Source organism: Convolutriloba macropyga, chromosome 3 (genome assembly GCF_964194025.1).
Source record: "Convolutriloba macropyga chromosome 3, txConMacr16.3, whole genome shotgun sequence".
NCBI lineage: Eukaryota > Metazoa > Xenacoelomorpha > Acoela > Convolutidae > Convolutriloba > Convolutriloba macropyga.
Window position 1 is genome coordinate 83,447,171 of NC_134470.1, and position 21,894 is coordinate 83,469,064.

General features: G+C 31.8%; 1 protein-coding gene across 2 annotated transcripts in view; it reads left to right on the forward strand.

Annotated features, from left to right (window-relative positions):
* The window catches only part of LOC142337338 (uncharacterized), a 35,156-nt gene extending 13,709 nt beyond the window's left edge, over positions 1-21,447 (forward strand). For both annotated transcript variants that reach the window (XM_075386555.1, XM_075386554.1), the window contains exon 4: positions 19,873-21,447. In XM_075386555.1, coding sequence (XP_075242670.1) covers positions 19,873-21,358 — 1,486 coding nt within the window. In that variant the 3' untranslated portion in view covers positions 21,359-21,447. The remainder of the gene's footprint in view (positions 1-19,872) is intronic.
* The last annotated feature ends 447 nt before the right edge of the window (positions 21,448-21,894 follow it).

Consider the following 21,894-nt stretch of genomic DNA (forward strand, 5'->3'; position numbering starts at 1 on the left):
CACTCAGAACCAATCAAGAAGCAATTGACTCGTATCAGAAATTCGGAGAAATCTTCAGCAAAGATGGATTCATTTTAAAGAAAAGGGGTAACAACAAACGACATTGAAGTCAAGTCACAGATCCCAAAGATGGACAGGTCCACAAAGGTTGTGAAAACTATCGAAGATGAGCCACAATAATCTTCAATCCTTGGACTAAACTGGAATTTGAACACAGATAATGTCGTTATCAGTCAGGGTATCGAGCAAGAACAAAAAATAGCTCATAGAATGCTGTCCTATCGTTTGTCTCATGTCTAATGTTCGACCCGCTCAGGATATGTTCCCTTTTCACCAAACGGATGCATTTTCAACTCAAGAGCACTTGAGCAGCAATGAAGCAAGCTTGGGAAAAACAGTTGTCAGCAGACAACTCAATGCTAATCACTGATTTCTGCTCTGAGTTGAGAGAGAGAGACAAGGACAATGTCGATCAAAAAAGTTTTTTTTTAAAAATGGATTTACAAACTTGTGACTCCACATCTTTACAGATGCATCAGTAGAAGCAATAAGCAATGTGGCATATCTGCATGATGAAACGACGTTAAAAATGTCTTATGTAATAGGAAACTGTCGAGCAGCAGCCGTCAGACCCATGACAATACCGAAGTTAGAACTCTAGGTCGCAGTTTACCGAGTTCGTCTCAGAAAGTAGATAATAAGAAAATATGATGTAAGAATTGACAAAATCTATCATTGTTCCTGCTCAGCAACAGTAATACAGTGGCTACAAGCAGCGCACAAGGAACAACATGTGTTCGTTGCGAACAGAGCAGCGGAAATATTGGAAAACTCATCAATGTTTCAATGGAGACATGCCAAAATTGTCAAAAGCAACCCGACAGAGCAACCCGATTATAGTCCATTGAAGGAGTTCTGGAGCTCTTGTGGTTAAATTGACCTGCTTGGTTAAAAAGGGACGAAGATAAATGGCCAAAGTCGTGGTGTAAAAAGAACGAAGTCGAACCTGAGCAAGCTATCAGTGCTGTAGCGACAGAAACACAAGCTACGCTAGCAGTTAGCTGGAACCGGAACCTCCGCTTCACTAGAATTAGAAACTTAATCCCCTACTGCCTTAGCTTAAAGACGAAGTAAAAAATACCGCTCAAAAGCAGATGATTTCTATCTAGGAGAACAATTTTTTTTAAGTTCCTCAAATTGAATTCCTCCCGAATGTTTTAAATGCGATAACAAGCAGTGAAGAAAACTCAAAAGAGTTGAAAATTGCAAAATTGTCATCCCTGATAGATGGAACAAATCAAGTGAAAGGTTGGCTGAAGCATTTGAACCTTCGAACCTTTGTTACAATGCCAAACACCCAATATTGTTAACAGCGATGCAGCCAGATATACAACCTCTGTTGGAGAAAACACATCGAGACAAATTACCAGAGGGCACAGAAATTGTGAGAAATAATCTCTATCAAGAGTTCCTGATTGTTTGATTGAGGAATTCCTTAAGAAAAATCCAGTCAAGTTTTATCAAAAGCAGATTGAGGAATGCCAAACCAATCCACCCTTATATGACGGACCTATCCTGAGAAGTAGCCGATGAACATATTCTCCCATTCATTCAAAGCGTAGTCAGTTTTGAGATCCATCGAAGTGATGATCTTACGACGCAGTTTGAAGAGATGTTGCTACCTCTTCACTTGTCTAACAACAAGAGCAGTACACATCGAATTTGGACAACGAGTCATTTCTAGCGGCAGTCACTTCTGCCGAGAGATAGTGTACTGATCAAAGATTTTATCATTCTCGGATCTATTCATTTTCGGCCCCCCAGCTTAGTGGGTATATATATTTTATGACCCCCCCCCCGGCGCATTTGGACTATTTTTAGATAGTAACGTGCTATATAAACAATTTGCTAGATCCTAATTTTCAATTGAAATTGTTGCCGCTGCAGTCTCAATTTGGCACGTGGAAGGCTTAAGCACAGCGTTCTTCATTCAGAATGAAGCGGCAACATTTTCAATTGAAATTAAAATTTGATGAAACAAAATTGTTAGTATCAATCATTAAAATCGGTTTTTCAGTGAAAATTACTTCATTAAAATCGTAAACTGGCCAATCGTAAAATAGTAAAATCGTTGACCATCTGACGCAAGCTTATGCAATTATTCCTTACTATAAGAAACTTGTCGACGAACGTCTAAACGCCGAGGAAAAAAGCACTACTCATTTTTTATTGGACTTATTAGTGGTTTATTTGGAGGGGTACTTGGCAGCAAGTTGCCTGAGTCTGCTCCTTCAATTGCCCGTTATATTTTTTCAAAAAAAATAGAGAAAATTTTATTTGATTTGAAGGAGCAGTACGCCTGCAACAGCTTGCATTTAACTCAGTGGAGCAACTCATCCATTAAAAATTTCTATTTCTTGAGTTACCGTTTTGAATAGGTGGTATGTATTACGTCCTCATACAGCTTTTATGTCCCGAACTGAGTGTTAAGTGATTTTACAAGCAGGTTACTACTTAAAATAATAGATCGACCTTGTTTTACTGCAAGAGTATTTTCAAAAACACATTTAAATAAATGTTTTTAATTCTGACTGCTAATTGGTCAATATCATAGTAGCTTCTTTATCAACGGGGGATTTCAAATCATCACAGAATTTTGATATTTAAAAAAATCAAGAGATCATGAACGTTTCTCACTCATTCCCTAAGCATCATCCCGCATCTTTCAATACGTTTGAAGGATCGGATAAACTTTCGTCTGCGTTGACGAATTCTTTAACGTCTCTGGGTATCCCAGAAAAGCATTAGTTAGGGTGATCCGGGAACAAGATAGTAGTGGATGAAACAGGGATACCAACCACCAGTAAAATTTGACCCTTTCTCCTAACGCTAATCGCGCATGTCGAATTGGGCCAAATTTTAATGCTTGTTGCTATCCATGTTTTATCCACTACTACATATTCACTCTAAGTCTAGCATTAAATTATGAAATGGCTTAATTCTAGAAAATATTAATTAGCTCGTTTGCAAATTCACTTATGTACATCACAAAATATTATTTCTCGTCTATACTAAACTTTTACATTAAATCTTTTAGCATATTCCTTGAATCTATCTTTGGTATGTGTATATCTATATCTATTGAGATAGATGCACAATCTGCATCTTCCATTTATAAACCTAAAGAAAGAAATATGATTAAAAACTTTACACATATTACACGCCAGATATTGATCTGGATTATCATAATCGTCTCCCAAATGTTTAATATAATTTTTTACTTTAACTATATTTTAACATACATAACAACAATATTCTAATTCTTTGCACTCATAACAACATTCTTTCCAAGGCTTATTTTTACACTTGTCACACTTCATTTTTTCACTTTCGAAAAATTACTTTTTCCATAAATTTCCCTAATAAAATCATCATGTCTCACTCAACAAACAGTAATGTCACAAGTGTGAACTTCTGCGACGTCTATATTTTATCCTCTGAAACAAGAAGGGTTTATACGGACATCAATCATACGATCCCAAACATAAAGAACTATTGGAGAAAATGTTTGATTCTGATTTGGATGAGGCATTAACTGAAGTCTCAACTAAAATTGAAGCCTCAACTAAAACTATAGAGAAAATGTATGATTCGGATGGAGACTTTATCTATGTCAAAACTTCTACTAAAACTGAAACTAAAGATTTTATTAAAACTAAAACTAAACCCGGCGACAATATCTACACCATTATTAAGTTTGAATGTACAGAATGTGAAGAATTTAAAAGTAAAGTAGCTCTAACTACTCATTCATATAGTCACAATCGCATGTATCTAGAAAACACAGAAAATTTTGATATAAATTCAAGTCAGAACATACGAGATTTTTATATTACGGATAAAGGTGGGAATTACATATAGACGATTCAAATAATAACTCATTACCGGAAATTAAAAACTGTTATCAGCTTAGAAAAGTTAAGAGTTTTAAATATAAGGTCAAGGCCGAGTGTGAGTACAAGAAGAGAACTATAGAAGAAGTTAAAATTACAAGAATTTATTAATAAGGCTATATATGATTACGGTGACTTCAAACAATGGCTAGATTTCGACAAGGAAATATATGAAGGTTATGGCTACGGCTTCGCATTTCTTGGATTGAGAAGATTCAGTTAAACCAACTAAGGCATCTATTGGTAGTTACATAGATTTACCCCCTGATATCAAAAACTCTAAATCGATATTAAATATACGCAGTTATAAGTACAATCGCTTGCAACTAACTATTACTGCTTGGCTACATCCTGCTATGGACAACGCAACACGCGAGAGTTAAAATATAAATAATCTAATTGAAGCACGACAACGAGATGAAGATGATTTTGCTTATATAATAAGAATACAGAAATTATACAATATTAATATTTGGGTACACACACCTTGTGGTGGGGGCAAAGTAGAAATGTTTAAACCAGTGGATGATTTTGATAATGATAGAAAAGGTGTCAGAATATTGGTTTGGGGAGATGGTACTACAGAACAATGCGCTCTAATTAAAAACATAGAAACTTGTTGGATCGACCAAATAGAATCAAAAAATCCATTACTGTGATAGATATACATATTGGTTTGATTCTCAAATTAAATACGACAAACATGAATGTAACAACTCTTTCAAACCCGAGGTTGTTTGTCCTAAGAAGAGAAAAACTACTTTTATAAACGAACAAAAGCGTCAGATTATAGAAAAAAATGTTACAACTGCTGATATAGAATGTTGCATTGTTGAAGTCGCAACTAATGACTGTAAATATGTAATAGCTGAACACATAACAATAAGTGTGGGTTACATCTGGCAGGGTAATTTCAAATACTACTTCGGTCTTGATTGTATCAAAAGATTTGCTAGTGATCTATTAGAAATAGAAACTGAGAATAACTTCACGCGCAACAAACAAATGATATTCAATGAAGAAGATAAATTATATCATGAAACTAATAACACTTGTCATATCTGCAGTAAAACATGTATCAATAAAGTAAAAGATCATTGTCATTAAATTGGTAAAAATAGAGGACAAGCATGAAAAATATATAATCTGAGGTATAAACAACAAAAATTCATTCCTGTAAAATTCCACAATGGCTCTGGCTATGACTTCAACCTACTATACAATGAACTCTTTAAACAGACTAATGTTAAGAGAAAAGTAGATAACATAACACTAGCCGCTGGTAAATCTAAGATGTTTAGCATTTGTTGTCTCAAATTCTTAGATAGTTATAACTTCTTAGCTATGCCTCTAGATCAAAAGGCAAAGATATATAGGTGTAAAACTATAACATTATATCCATAAGAATACTTTGGTTTAGACGACTACCAAAAAAGTTATAGGTAATCTAAATATAGAAATCTTCAAATCCTCTCTATCTAATAAACTATCAACACAAGAAGAAGTCGATAACTTTAATAAAGACAACAGTAATAAAACTGGTAAAGATCTAAGTAAAGAGTATTTACAGAATGATGTGGAAATATTAGACTACTGCATGAATGAATATGTCAAATTAAGTCTGAAACAATTTGTACTCAACCCACTACATTACGTTAGTCTCCCGGGTTATAGTTTTGATTGTTGGTAAATGTCAAGAGGTTTTTCATTAGATACATTACAAGATAAACAAATGCTATATGATTTTATTGAAGCAAAGAGAGGCGGCATATGCGGTATAATGGGTGATAGGATAGTCAATAATAGTAATGGAAATAAATTGGCGAAACATCGGCGATGTGGTCTCAGGGATGACCAGAGGTCTATCTGGTACATAGACGCGAATAACCTATACGGCTATGCAATGATGCAAAAGCTACCTTATAAGGATTTCAAGTTTACTACTACATCTCTAGATTATATATTAATTACTCCATATAACAGTGATCAAGGTTGCTAAATAGTTTGTGATATTGATCATACTAATAGTTGTAAAGGTAAAACAGAGCAACTAGCACTATTGCCCAATAAGAGAAAGATAATTGACAATGAATTGAGAAAGAGAAAAGAGTAAAACAAAAATAGAAAAATTATTCTCAGACGAAAACAACAAAACAGAATACATGGTTCATTATAAGATGTTAAAGTTCTATGTTAAGATGGGAGTATAAGTAACAAAAATACAAAGAGTAATTAAAATTAAACAAGATTATATATGTAGAGATTATATACAAAAAATACAAACAAAAGAGCACCAGCTAAAACTGAAGCAGAGAAGGATGAAAGGAAATTAAGGAACAACTCCCTATCTGGAAGAATGTGCATGAATCCGCTACACTTCATTCAAAGTAAGTTTTTACATGATGAAGAAAAGATAATGAAAAGTATAAGTAAACCAACATTTAAGAATATAACTAGATATAAGGGTTATAGCCAATTTGATTATGCAAAGAAATAAATATAATTTGATTCTCCAGTATATGTAGGTGTTACTATCTTAGAATTAAGTGAATTACACATGCATGATGTATTCTATAATATTCTTCAACCATATCTCAAAGATCTACAACTACTTTATATGGATACTGATAGTTTTGTATTAAGTTTTAGCGAGGTAATGTCGACAATGAACACATGGACCTATCCAATCTTGAACCTCCAATCAAAATTAACAATAAAGCTCCAGGCAAAATCAAACATGAATTAGGTAGTAAAATTGTAGAAGAGTTTATAGCCCTGTCACCAAAGACATACAGTTTCAAAGACTATCCTACAAATACTAAAGAGAAAGGAATAAAGAATTGTAACAATGCTAAAAATGAGGAGTTTTATAATGCACTAATGTATAACGCAGAGAGAAATGTAGATGAATGTAGAATGCAAAAAGTAGATGATAACATGACAACAACAAAAACAAGTAAGATTAGTCTCAACACATTTGATGATAAAAGATTTTATGTAAAAAAATTTTAAAAGCTATCCTCATGATGAGAACCCATATCTTTTCAAAAGCCATCTAGTAAATAAAATTAAGAATACGTAGAGACAAAGACATACTGGTTAGTAATCTTCTAGAACTAACCATTAATGATGATAGAAAGTTAATTGAAGCTGCTATTAGATTATATAATGATCTGTGAAGAGACTCCATCTGTGGTTTACCAACGAGCTCTGCTCGCGGTTTACCAAGCAGTTTCTGATTTAACTTAATTTTTATCTTAAGAAATAAAAAATGGCTAAGCTAGACAAACTTATAGTATTAAACAGTCTAGATATGGGATATAAAGAAAGAGGAGATACTAAAAGTAATAGATCGAAAGTAATAAGAAGATTATCAATTAGTATCGTATCAACGAGAAGAGGTTCCTTTACTAGTGAATCCACTGTTTATGATACTAATGAAGAAGAAGAAGAAGAAGAAGAAGAAGAAGAAGAAGAAGAAGAAGAAGAAGAAGAAGAAGAAGTTAAAGCCAGCGTTCTTACTAAGACTGACTCCAACAACTTAATCTGCAAAGCAGGTTCCCTGATAGAAAGATTGGAGTTATTAATGCTAGAAACAAAAACTGGTCATGATGGATTATATGGTGAAATGTTAGGTATATCTAAGCAAGTTTTATCTTTGAATATTATTAATCAATAGCAACTATATAATTTAGTTTTTAACTATGGTATAAAAATAATGATGGTAAAACAACAACAACAACAACAACTATAATCTAAAGAACTATTAACTCCTCAAAAAACAAAGTTTAGAAGAGAAAGAATAACACCATTATTTAAAGATGAAACATGGTCAGCTGATTTGATAGACAAATCATATCTAAGTAAATACAATAATATTTATAAGTTTAATTTAACAGTTAGAGATATATTCACAAAATATGCATGGGCTATTCCATTAAAGAATAAATCTGGTTTATCTATAACTAATGGTTTTGAAATAGTATTAGTTGGACATCCACAGGGTGGCTCTGAAGGTAGAAAACCAGAAAAGTTATGGGTAGATAGAGGTAGTGAGTTTTACAATAAAACATTTAAATCTTTACTTAAAAAATATGAAACAAAACTTCATTCTACTTATAGTGATTTAAAGGGTGTGTTTATAGAGAGATTCAATCGAACAATTTTACATATAATTGATAAACTAATTTTCATCAATCGTGATGATAATTGGATAAATATTTTAATTGATGCAGTCATAACATATAACAATAACATTAATTCAACAATTATTATGACACCAGTTGATGCTTCTAATAATCCTGATAAAGTTAGATACTATCTTAAGTCTACCAAAGCAACACCAAAACATAAATTTGGTGATTATGTTAGAAATGCAGGTAAACGTAATATCTTTTCTAAAGGTTACACTTCTAATTGGAATAGAGAATTGTTAAAAGTTAATGAAAATTTAAAAACACAACCACCAACATATAAAATAGAAGATATTAATGGTGAGATAATAGAAGGTAAATATTACGCACAGGAAATATTACAATCCGAGTTTGATTTTGAATCTAATAATAAAGTTTTAGAATCATTAGACATAATTTTTACAGTAAAAAATACAAAGATGACAAGAAATAGATTTAAACAAGCAAAACATCAATGGCGAAGCATGACCCGAGGTCCACCGGGAACTCGCTTCTCGGATTAACATCAGCAAACAACTTAACACTAAGTAATGCTCGTAGGTTATTCTTAGAAGATAATGATAATATTGATATGAAGGATACCTATAAAATTACAAATGTACATCTTCCTACAGATGAAAAAGATGTTGTTAATAAAGAGTATTGTGACAATAACTTATTATCCTCTTCTAATAAAATAGACATTTTAGATAAAAAAATATAACTAAACTAAGAAAGGGTGAGTTTGATAAAGTCACAACTAAAACATTACAACTGAATGAAACACGAGCTAATGATGAAATAATTAGTGAGTTTATTGAATCAGCAAATGAAGTCACAAATACTGTTAACTTTTGTAATAAAGTTGCTGCTGATACTACCTCTAAATTTAATCAATTAAAACAAGAATTTGATAATAATAAGTGTAACCAAATTAGTACTGACATACATTTAGATGATATGTTTATTAACGGTCTAAGAGAAATGAAAGAATACAATAAACCTCTTAGAAAAATTATAGTACAATATATAATTGCTATATTTTTAAAAAGTACATTAGTTGATAATAACGAGCACGCAATACTTGAGATGCATTATGGTTTTAAACAAGAAGATATAATGAAAGAAATAAAAGATTTTTTTACTATTGAAAATGACCAATCCAGCAGCACCGAGTAAGAGATTACTATATTCAGATCTGTCTTCAGTATTAGAGCGGCTGATCCGCGAAGCGGCTGAGAAACAGATAACCGAAAAGATCCAAGCTAATAATAAATTTAGCAACAAAATTAACATTATAAAAGATATTAGAAATTATTATGAAACTGAAACTAATAACTATAATAAGAAGTTAAGTAGATATAAAAATTGTATTAACGTAGCTGAGATAACAGAAATACTATCATCATCAATTGCAACAACGGTAACAACAACATCAGTTGCATTAACAGGTATAGGACTACCTTATTCTATACCAACAGCTTTTGCTACAGCAACTGTTTGTGGTTCATTATCAAAATTAATTAATACTAAAATAACAAAAACAAAATTATAAAGTATTCACAAATGTATATTTTAAGTAAAAATTTTAGCGAAAATTTTAATAAACTATATACTAAATCAATGAATGTTAATAAAATAGATAATGATGAGTATAATGAATTATTTAAGGTATATGAAGAATATATGAAGAACAAGAAAAATAAGTTAAGTGTTTTCTTAGATTAAAGCTATTAGTGCTTAGTAATAAAAATATTTTCAGTAAAAAATATTAGTATTAATATTTATCCGCGAAGCGGTTACACCGATCAGGGAACCTGCTTCGCAGATCGGTAAGATTAAAGCTATAGTCTTAGTCTTAACATTAACCTTAGCTATAACTAAATTATCTTTTCTTTGTACCTAAGTTTAAACCTCTTCCTTTTTGTACTAACTTTATACCTTCACCAGTAGTTGCCAATTTTATTAAATCAGGTGTGGCTGAAAAAGCAGCTCTAACGTTCTAATGCTCTTACTGGATTATTAGCAACTTTCTTTCCAAAGTTAACCGTAGCTTTACCAACACTTTTATTGAAATCTGTCAATCCCTCTGCATCTATTGTTGCATCACTGACAGTCATTGACTTATTTCTCTTACACTTAGCACAATTACCCTATAACATTTAACATTTTAGTACCTTTTGAAGTAAAGAAACCTCTTATGTTATTAGTACCACTATAATGTCTACCTCCAACGCAATATGAATTAGTTTTAAATTTCTGTAAAAGACTCATTTCTATATTGAAGAACAATGGAAGTTAAAAATTATAATCCCTTTGTTGTTAAACCTAACCCTAAACTACGGGTTCCACCCACGAGCGAAGCTCAAAGACTATGCCTAAGACAAAGCTTGAAGCTAAGGGCCTATGGCATAGCATGGACGGAGTCCTATCTCAAGAGAATAACAATAAATTAGATATTATTTATGCTAAGGGTTTTGTTAAGACATGTAAGGAACTGTGTTAAGACATGCTTCGCAGATGTTTTACCATAGCAACGTCAATAATTATAACAGTTACTATCAGGAACTGCTTCGCAGATAACAATCATCATGACTATAACTAAGATATTATAGGCCTCCGGCCATCAATCTCTACGAGATTATTCCAACCATCTTATTACCATCACTATTAACACTAATAACTTTTCTAGTTAATACTAATGCATGGCATATACCATCGGCAACTGCAGCACTAAATTTAAAATTAAGTTGTACTGGTTGTGGACCTATATGATCACTTTGATATCTATTATCAAATACATATATTCTATAGTTACTTTTGATTGTTCTAAGATTTATATATGGTTTTATATGTGGTAGCCCATTATAATCTTTATTTAAAATAACAATCTCTTTAAACGTCTCCTTATAATTATTAGTACCATAGTTAATATTCATTCTATCCTCGGGATAAAACTCACTACCAATCCTAAATTAACATTCATTAACATTCATTATATCAAATGTACTTGCATCATGGGTTGTTCATTAACATTATTATTTTCAAAACCAACTATTATATATTGTGGTCTTTCCACACCACTTTCCATACCTAGATCAAACAAGAAGTTAGTAGCAATGGGTACATTCTTATAAAATGTCTTTCTTTCATAATAGCAAAAGTCTACATTATTCTTTTTGCTTAATCCCTTTTGTACAAAAGTTCTATTGTCATTACTAAGATCAATACTGGGCACACACCATGATATATCTCTAATATCTATATTACCATCATTACCAACTGTATCAGCACTAGCATTAACTCTAAATAGAGCTTTATCATTATTATTTCTTCTTAATATTAGTTTTAATCCTAAACAATATATATTTTTTTCTAAATCATTTACAAAACCAAATAGATCACGCATCTTAATCATCATATACATATGACCTCGTTCTGCAGCATTGTGGTCTTCTTTAAGTTGATTATCTCTATTGCCTTGATCTCTAACAAAACCACTCTCATGTTCATCATCAGCACTAGTTAATAACTTAGTAAATACATCAAAAGATTAGGATGGCAATGATCTGTATATTCAATAGTCCTACCACCACTAGTTTCAAGTTTAATTGAACTAAACATTGCCATCATACCATAATTAACTAATCTGATATTAGCATTATTAGCAAATACACCACCAGCATCATCTAATACAACAAAATCTATCTCTAGATGCGAATCACGCAAATTTATATGATTTTCTTCTCTATTGAGATTGATATTTATATTAGTATTAACCGTATTCATTGTTGCTAGATTATTAGGTTTATATTTTATAATCTTACTTTTGTGTATATCGTTATTATAACCATAGGTTGTATCCAAATTAAAATCCATTTTTACAAGTCAAAAAATGACGGATAACTTAATCTTATGGGAACCAAAAAAGATACATGATGCTTTAATTAAAACTAAAGAAGAGCATACACTTAACTTTAGAATGATAAAGCCAACAGAAAAGTTCAATTTTAATAGGTTCAGTTAGATTATAAGTTTGTTTCTCAGTGTTTAATGTGAATAGGAGGAATAATCAGTTCATATATGCTAGTACTGTTTTAGATGGTGAAGAAGCTTTACCTAAGGCTCTTAGTTCTGAGCCTAACTTTAATTCTAGCCCTAACCCCAACTCTAATGCGCAAGGGCCGTAGGCCCAGGTACCCCAACATGGGCGAAGCCCCATTCTAGCCCAAACATTACATCTGTCCTTAGTTATAATTATAAAGGAATCCCGTTGCTATATTCAACTATTACACCAGGAGCATATGAGTTAACTGACATAGCAGAATTAATAAAAGAAGAAGCTAATGGTCATGTTATAAAATAACCTGATAAGAATACGATGAAATGTTTAATGGAAATAAAACAAGCACTCAGCTTTGATGTAGAAAACCCAATAGACCCATTACCGGGCTTTAGAAAAATAGTTTACAAAAAGGTAATTATACATCTCAGAAATTTGTTGATATTATGGGCTTTAGTACTATTAACATTCACTGTAATGTGATATCTGGTGTTATAGATAATGGGAATAACACAGATATACTATATACTTTTAGTCTAACAGAGCCACCAGGTTACTTGGTAAATATTATACCAACTAATATCTTGTATCAAAATGTAACTAAAGATAGAATAGAATATTTAGAGGTTCATATTAAAGATGAGCATGGAAGACCTATAGACTTTAAAGGTGATGTATTAAGTTTTACGTTACATCTGGTGTAACCAGCAACTTTGTTGATCTTGTCTAGATATAAACTTAAACTTAAATTCAACTACAAAACTCTCCGATCCCAATTATTTCTTTGTTTACCATTAATATTTTTATTTTTAGTTATATCAATGACAATGTATTGATAAGGTTCTTTCTATACCTTATTACATATATTAGCAAAATCATTATAACTAAGTTCAACTTTATTAAAGACATCTTGATTTATAGATATGAGGATTTTACCTCTTTGTTCAAATAAAATAAATAGACTACAGTTCTCTCTAACACTCTGTCTATCTATTATGAATTTATTTTGATTATGATATATCATATTATAAGTATTATGTCTACTTCGTTGATCTAGTCTAGTTGGGCAACTTCGTTGATCTAGTCTAGATATAAACTTAAACCTAAATTTAACTACAAAACTCTCCAATCCCAATTAATTCTTTGTTTACCATTAATATTTTTATTTTTAGCTATATCAATGAAAATGTATTTATAAGGCTCTTTCTATACCTTATTACATATATTAGCAAAATCATTATAATTAAGTTCAACATTAATAAACAAATCTTGATATATAGATATGAGGACTTTACCTCTTGGTTCAAATAAAATAAATAGACAACAATTCTCTCTAACATTCTGTCTATCTATTATGAATTTATTTTGATTAAGATATATCATATTTCATTTATTATGTCTACCCCTACAAAAGTAATCATTAATAACTGGTTCTTCGGCTCTAATATCATCGATTATCTTTAGTTTCTTTAAGTCTTTTGGTAGTTGATCAGGAGAGGGTAAATCTTTTATATCTTTAACAAACTCAAAATCTGCTTTATCGTTTATTCTCTCTACACCTTCATATTGATCACCAGTAGGACCAATGATGTATAGCTTATGAAAGTATACTCTAGCCAGAATTAGTTTTTTTATAGCAATGTCTTACCACATTCACTAGGACCAGATATTATACATCTAAAGTTCTCTGGGAGTGTAGCTTCAGTAATTATATTATCATCATTATATTATCATCATTCATCAAAGAGATACATTAAAATATCATTAACATTATCATTAACGTTATCATTATCATTATCATTAACATTATCATTATTAGCAAAGCTACTTTGTAGATCATTATCATTATCTTTAACATTATTAGCAAAGATACTTCGTAGATCATTATGATTAGCATTATAATTATTATCATCATTATCATTATCATTATCATTATCGTTATCATTAACACTATCATTAACATTAACTTTATCATTATCATTACCATTATCATTATCATTATCATTATCATTATCATTATCATTATCATTATCATTATCATTATCATTATCATTATCATTATCATTATCATTATCATTATCATTATCATTATCATTATCATTATCATTATCATTATCATTATCTTTATCATTACCATTATCACTATCATTATCTTTAACATTATATTTATCATTAACATTACAACCTAAACAAAAACACTCAATATATTCTCCCAGATATTTACTTTGATTAACTAGATTATTCAAAGTATTGTTAATTCTAAATCCTCTATCAATAAAATAGATCATATATAAACAATAAGCTCCACTATAAGATTCATCATATTGTTGTATTCTCTCAGTAGAGCTCAGATCAACATATGCTTCTATAAATAATGGAGGAGTTTCAAGAACAAAACTATCAAAGCAATATGTTGGACCACCTTCTCTTCTCATAACTAAAACCCAATGTGTACCTTCAGTTGGATGTAAATTTACAATGTTGTTGGAGTTGTTGTCATTGATATTATCTGGAGTCTGATCTCTTATTACTATTTAAATTGGTGGTAGACTTATATCTTCTCCTATATCTTTTATTCTGATGTCACTCAGAGCTTTATTATTGATATTAAATTTATTATTGAATTCCTCAAAAATTAGAATAATTATTTTTAATAGGTATAAAAATGGAGACAGGTAGCGCAGTTATAATTTTTACTATCATAATTGGTTTTTGTTTTTTAATATATGATTCAATACCGAGTAAGTATACAAAACTAGGGGGAAGCTTTGGTGGATTTATGAATTGGAGTCTAGTTAGGTTTGAATATGAACAGTCACCATTACATACTAGTGTTTATGGTGGAACTGGAACAGGTAAAACATATTTTATCAGACAATATTTAAAATCATACTTAGACCAAAACCAAAACCAATTCCAAAACCAAAACCAAAACCAACAGCAAGCTAAAAATATAATCATTTTATGTAAAGATGATAGAGATTGAATAGATCCTGAGACTGGTGAGTTTTATATTGGATTTAATACATGCGATATAAATATGATCACATCAAAAGGTGAGTCTAAATTCAAAGATAGTGTAATTGTTCTTGGTGATATGGGTGATAAGTTTAATAAGGATATAGCTTATTATTTCACAGAAGGAAGACATTATTATTTTCAAATGATTGTAATGTGTCATAAACCAACCCAAATAAATAATACAGCAAGAATAAGTTGTGATACTAATTACTTAACAACTTGTAATGGAGCCGATCTATCTAAAAATTTTAATGAAAGATATAAATGGGAACAAATCTTCAATAAAATAATTAGTGAGTTAAATAGTAACTATTATAATTGTACAGACGGAATGTCGGATGAATTTCGTTATGGTATAATTAAATATAATAGGAAAGAGATTACTTTTATTATTACTGATAAGAATAGAACTAGGATATATGACTCGACAGTTGCTTTCCTTGATTTAAAAACTCTTAGTTTAAAAGATAAAATAGAAAGTGAAGACAAAAATAAACTTATAGCATATATGAAACCACTCATGATAAATGTTACCGATAGAAATACTGTTAATCGTGATAATTAACAGTTCTATTTTAATAAATTTCTTACATTAAAAGGTATTGAAATATAGAATGATGTTTTAACACAAGAAATGGTTAGGGCTGATGGTTTTAGGTTTCTATCAGCTATTTTAGGCATTATAGGTACATGTTTTATGATATATAATTATATGAGTCCTGATACAACAGTAAAAACTGCTTGACATGTGGCAACGAGTGCAAGTATTATATTGAATAGAGCAAGTACATTAGTTAATGGGACTTCGTCCATGTTTCACCATTTTGGATACGGAGAAGAAGCGCAAAGAAAACAGTTTATCGAAAAGCTACAAGGAGAATATATAAATAAAGACACTGGAATTTTAAATAAAGAGGGACGAAGGTATCTAAACAGACTATATGGAAATAATGAAGAAATTAGAGATGAAATTATAAATTTTGTTAGAGATAAAACGGAATTAGACCTTGAAGTGATTTTAGATAGTTGATATAAAACTAATACACTCAATACGACGGGGAAGAAATATTTAACAGAGTGTGTCGCGTCTAAAGATAATACTAAAGATGTAATTAAAATCTTGGCCAAATATTTTTGGTGTAATCGAAATTGACCAATTATAAATGATTATAAAATGTTTAGAGTGTGTTCATAAATGTGGACTCCCTTTTAATTTAGCTCTTCATTATTCAATATATCATGAAGATAAAATTAGTAAATGTTCATGTAGTGATAAAATATTAGGTGGTATTTGTATGAAAACTGATTGTTCTTTTAAAGATGAATCTGGATATAACTCTAGCACTAGTATTAACTCTAACTCTAACTCTAACTGTATCTCTAACTCTAACTGTAGCTCTATTTCTGACTCTAGCTCTAACTCTAACTCTAGCTCTAACTCTAACTCTAACTCTAACTCTAGCTCTAACTCTAACTCTAACTCTAGCTCTAACTAAAACTCTAGCATTAGCTGTAACTCTAACTCTAAGTCTAACTATGACTCTAACTCTAACTCTAATTCTAACTCTAACTTTAACACCAAAGTCTTAACTAGAAATTGTAATAAATGTAATTCTGCAAAACCACTAACTGATTTTGATGAGAGTAATTATACATGTAGGAATTGTACTTCAGCTAAAGTTAATTGTCTATATTGTCCTTCTGTTGTGAGATATGATGGGATAAGAGCTCATGTAAAGAAACAGCATCCAGATGTAGAATTATCTAGAGGATTTAGTAGAAATTTAACTGACAGATCAGTGGAGCTGGTTCACAGATCTGTTATTGGCCAATTTGGGGAAAGTTGATCGTGTAAATATTATAATTTTGTAACATTTCCTATTAATGATGGAAGAAATATAGAAAAAGTAAAAGAGATTATAAATTTATTGAAGAGTATAGATAATTTGGAATAAAAATTATAGAAAAATAAAAAAATAAAAATTTATTAGAAAATTTAGATTATTTTAAAAATTATTTAAAAAAGAGGGAAATCACTCTTTAAGCTCAGTAAATAGTGATTTTGTACTGGGTCATAACTCCGAAAGGGGCGATTTTGCTCTTAAAGAGTGATTCACTCTTAAAGGAGGGATTTCGCTTTTATTCTGAATTTTGCTTTATTTTTTTTTAAATTATTAATTTTTGCTATTACTTTGGGTTTTAGCTTAATTATGATTTAACCAAGTAGTAAATAAAAACAAGAATCTTAATATTATACAAATATTAGCAAAATTTAAAATTTATACAAGAGATAAGCTGGTTTTTTTTCAAGTTACACTGCAAAACACTAATCACTGTGTTTCCATCGATCTCAGTGTTTTTGACCGTATACCCATCACAGTGTGTCCCATATACAGTCTCACAGCAGGGATCATCCTTTTTAAGAACTGTGAATTTGGTTTTTTTCTCTCTTAATTTCATAGTAATTCATCAGAGTCGGGGGACGTTCACTGGAGTTAGTGAGGAAGGAATCCCAAACCTTCCGTTTGCTAAAGCAACTTAACTAGACTCGATGATTTAACCACTACGCACAGTGAGACAGAAAGTTTCAGTTTTAGATTGATTAAATATTGATTAGGGGGATATACGAAAACTTTTATTTTGAAATTACTTTTAATTTTTGTTCAAATTTTCTTTTTTGTTCAAGTTATCCACGAATTGGTTACACCACTTTTCACAAATTGGTTTTACATGCTTTTTACACGGTCTCACTAGTTTTATACTAGTATCTGGGGACGTCCACTGGAGTCAGTGGGGATAGAACCCAACCTATCCGTCTGATAACAGTTAATTACCAGCTTAACTCGACACTAGTGGTTTGCACTAAGGAAGACAAGAAAAGATAGATTTCGAGTGAATATAAAGGTAAGAATATAGAGCTAATATATAGTCGTGAATAAAAGGGGGGTATAAGCAAGTAGTAGATATATAGAGTAGTGAGTGGAAGGTTTTTTAGGCTACACATTGCAAAAGATTTTTCTGTTTTACACTCTAAACGCATATGAGATACTCCATAGTAAAATTCAGTTCTTCAATTTCTTTTTTCACCCAGTTGTATGAGCTTATATCTTCCAATTTAAAAATCACTTAGATTTTTTTTGAGTTTTTTGTGTTTTACTGAACAATAATTTCATGAGCGAGTTTAAGAGCAAATTCAGGATTATAGGATTGTGTTTTCACTCTACTAACAAACAATTATCCTGATAAGATTAATATTAGGAGAAAGGGTCAAATTTCATTGGTGGTTGGTATCCCTGTTTTATCCACTACTCAAGATACGTATAGTGGGGAAACTAGCGATATGTAACGTGATATTGGTTACAAAATGTTGTTACTATTGTTCGAGCTTGTCCCAAAAACGCGTATTATGTATTAAAATGAAAGATTAATATGCAAAAAAGGAGCAAGTTTGAATAAGCTTGATGAAGCTCATTAAAAATCACACCCGCCTGTAAACTTATTCTTTAAACGTTGTCGTGAAACAATGAAAAAAAAAACGAGTGAATTTAGTCGAAAGAACGACAGTCACCGCGTAATCCGACATTGGCCGTCAGCAGTTAGACAAGTTTTTTTTTCTTAAATCTCGATACAGAAGTTCTGCAAATCAAAGTCTCTTTTTAGAGGTTCAGTTTTCCAATGGCAACATCTTCCATTCTTCTTTTTTTCACAATTTCAAGAAACAGTGTTCTCAGAAAATAGTGTTTTGTTTAAGAAAAAAGTAATTGACCTAATTGTTTCGAACTTTGTTTAATCTTTACAAAAGTTATTCTAGTTAATGACACGGGTTGAAACTCTGTGCAGTTGCAAAAAAATTGGTCTTCTCTTGGTTGTTTTAGCATCAATATTTGCTTCGAGTTTTTTCAAAATTTTTGTTCGTTTTCTTCGTGATTTATTCATTTTTTGTCCATTCATCAAAATTTTTAAACCTCGCCTCAATATGAACGGGTATCGCAATGTTTTTAAGATCTTTTTATAGTTTTACAGCAACATTTTGCTTTTACTTGACACCCAAACTGACTGTTCCCATATATCTCATTATTTTTTCTGGTCCTGAATTAGGTGCAATTTTATGGTTAACAATACAAGATGACACGAAACTAAATTTGTTGCAGTTGCAGTTCAGGAGATTTATCTTTTCACGATGTGCTCTCATATATTGTTTAAAATTTACTGATTATTATATCGATTCTTTATTATTAATAAAAACTCACAAGCACAAACGAGTGCTTTCGTTGATGAAACTCCATAGCACTATTGGAGTCTGATAACCAGCGTTTGTAAATGCGCTGATTCACAACATGCAGTTTTTCGGAATCAACTTAAAGCTTGATTTGTCTTCAAAATTACTGATGAGACTCCTAGCAAGCATTAGTTTTTGTTAAAATGGTCAATTTGTCATATCCTGTAATTTTTAAACTTCTGAAAAGTGGTTGATAGTTCTAATTAACCTAACTTTAATGAAATTGGGCATCATATATTGCAATTTTGTGCAAAATTTCTCCAATCTTTATTTTTGGAACCAAAATTGAACTCAATAATTGGTAATTTGAAATTGAAGTCGGTATTTAATGAAAAACGTTGAGATGTTTCGTGACTGGCGTTTTAATTTTTTGCTTTATTTAAGGAAGGAGACGAAAATATATGCCCGAAAGATTTTATCACGGGATGCTGGGGTAGTTTTGGACACGTTCCAAAGTGAATGGAAGGACGAATTGAGCGAATTTGATATTCTCGATGACAAAATGTGGCAGAGGATAACTGCACGTGACCAATCATTTTGGCATGACCCAGAGAGAGAAAACGTTGGTGACATCCATAGTTTTGACCAATTATCAGACTGTCTGGCTGAGCTAGAAAACAAAGAGGCCGAAATTAATGGAAAAATTGAATTCTATGAGGAAATGCTTGCTAATTTAAATTTGGTGAAAATTGAAGAGTCAATAAGAAACACAATATCATCAAATGAGAGGAAGATGCGTAAGATTAAAGAGCTGCAGAAACAAATTGATCAGTACCTTCGAGATGATCAAAATTCAGAAGAAATGGATTCATTATTCGAGGTCACAGAGCTTGAAGAGAAATATCGTGAACTTCTTACAAAGAAGACTTCGCAACACAAAGATTCAGGAATAACGGAGCGCAGCAAACCCCCTGAAGAGACGTTGGGAAGAAAAAACAGCGGAAGATTTCAGTCCGGACCATCAGTTGAGGGTGACCTTTTACAGGATGTGGATCTCCAGGATGTATCTGGCGCATGTCCCACCCGACGCATGAAAGCTGACCAGTTTTGCAACCAGTTGGACAAATTATTGAGAACACAAGATGAGCGTTTCCTTATTGAGATGCAAAAAATGGAGAAGCTGAAAAGAGATATTCCTAAGTGGTTGGATGACATTCCTCAACTCATTTCAGCAAGTTCACAATCTTACGAGCCTGTCAAAAAAGAAATTTCTAAACTAAAAGGTTTGCAAAAATCGTATGAAAAACATTTTGAAGATTTGTTGGATGAGGCTGATACTGAGCAACACGACAGATATTGGAAAACAAAACTTTACGCTGACCGACTAGGTTTACTCCAAGAGAACAGTTTAATGAAGGAAAAAGCATGGATGAAAGCATCAAGAGAGCTATTCGCAAAAAATGGAAATCTGTCTGACGAAGAGAGGTCGGGAAAAGTATGCGACTTCATCGCAAAATGGTATCCTGGTTCGCATTGGTTTGTGTTTGTCATCCAGAAGAATAAGAGTTGGATATGGAAATCAAACAAAGGAGAAAAATTTGCTTGGAAAACAGAAAAAATGCCAGTTACCGGAACTGAAGAGCCTGGTGAGACAAACTTGGATTTGGCTATTTGGGGAACCTTTTGTCCGAAACATGTTTTGCTGAAAGAGACCGAAGAGGAAGTTATCAGTGAAATTCTTGACGAAGCACAGCAGGCTATCAACGAGCATGTTTCACTGCGGCAGATTGAACAAAAATTGAAAGAGTACAAAATTGATTGGTCCTTGATTTTAATTTCCCCTATAGGCAAGGTGGCTCACACGCGAGTGTGCGCCGAACCCTTGTACTTTGAGAATGCACACAAATTTTCCATTCATTTGTATGTCTGAAACTCTAACCTGATGGTTAAATGCTCTCATAGTACCGAGCTGATTGATAGATATTAGTAACAATGGTTCGGGATCTTTTCAACAATTGCCCCCCCCCCTTGATATCTAGTAGAGAATCGCCCCCTTCTGTGCTATAATTTACCAAAAATTACTTGGCCTTTAGTTGAGATAGCTGAATATTAGTTTGAACGCAATTGCGGACCGCTGTTCACGGCCATGCCTCTCATGCGCTTTGGGATGTACTCCGGAAATCGCGGGTCGGTTATCGCGGCGAAGCGCCTGCGGGATCTTTTTGGCTTTGTATTACAATTCGGGTAATTAACATAGCATGGCGCATTTTTTCTATTCACTTTAACATAGTTTGAGCATACGTGGAAAGTTAATAGTCGACTCTGATTGGTTAATAAAGCGCTCGCTTAAATTGAATTCCAGATTACCCCCCTCACTTTTGAAAAAATGGGGTCAATGGTTGAAAAGATTCAGATTTCGTTCTTTTGTCTAATTAAAAGTATGCGGAGCGTTTTTTGAATAATGAC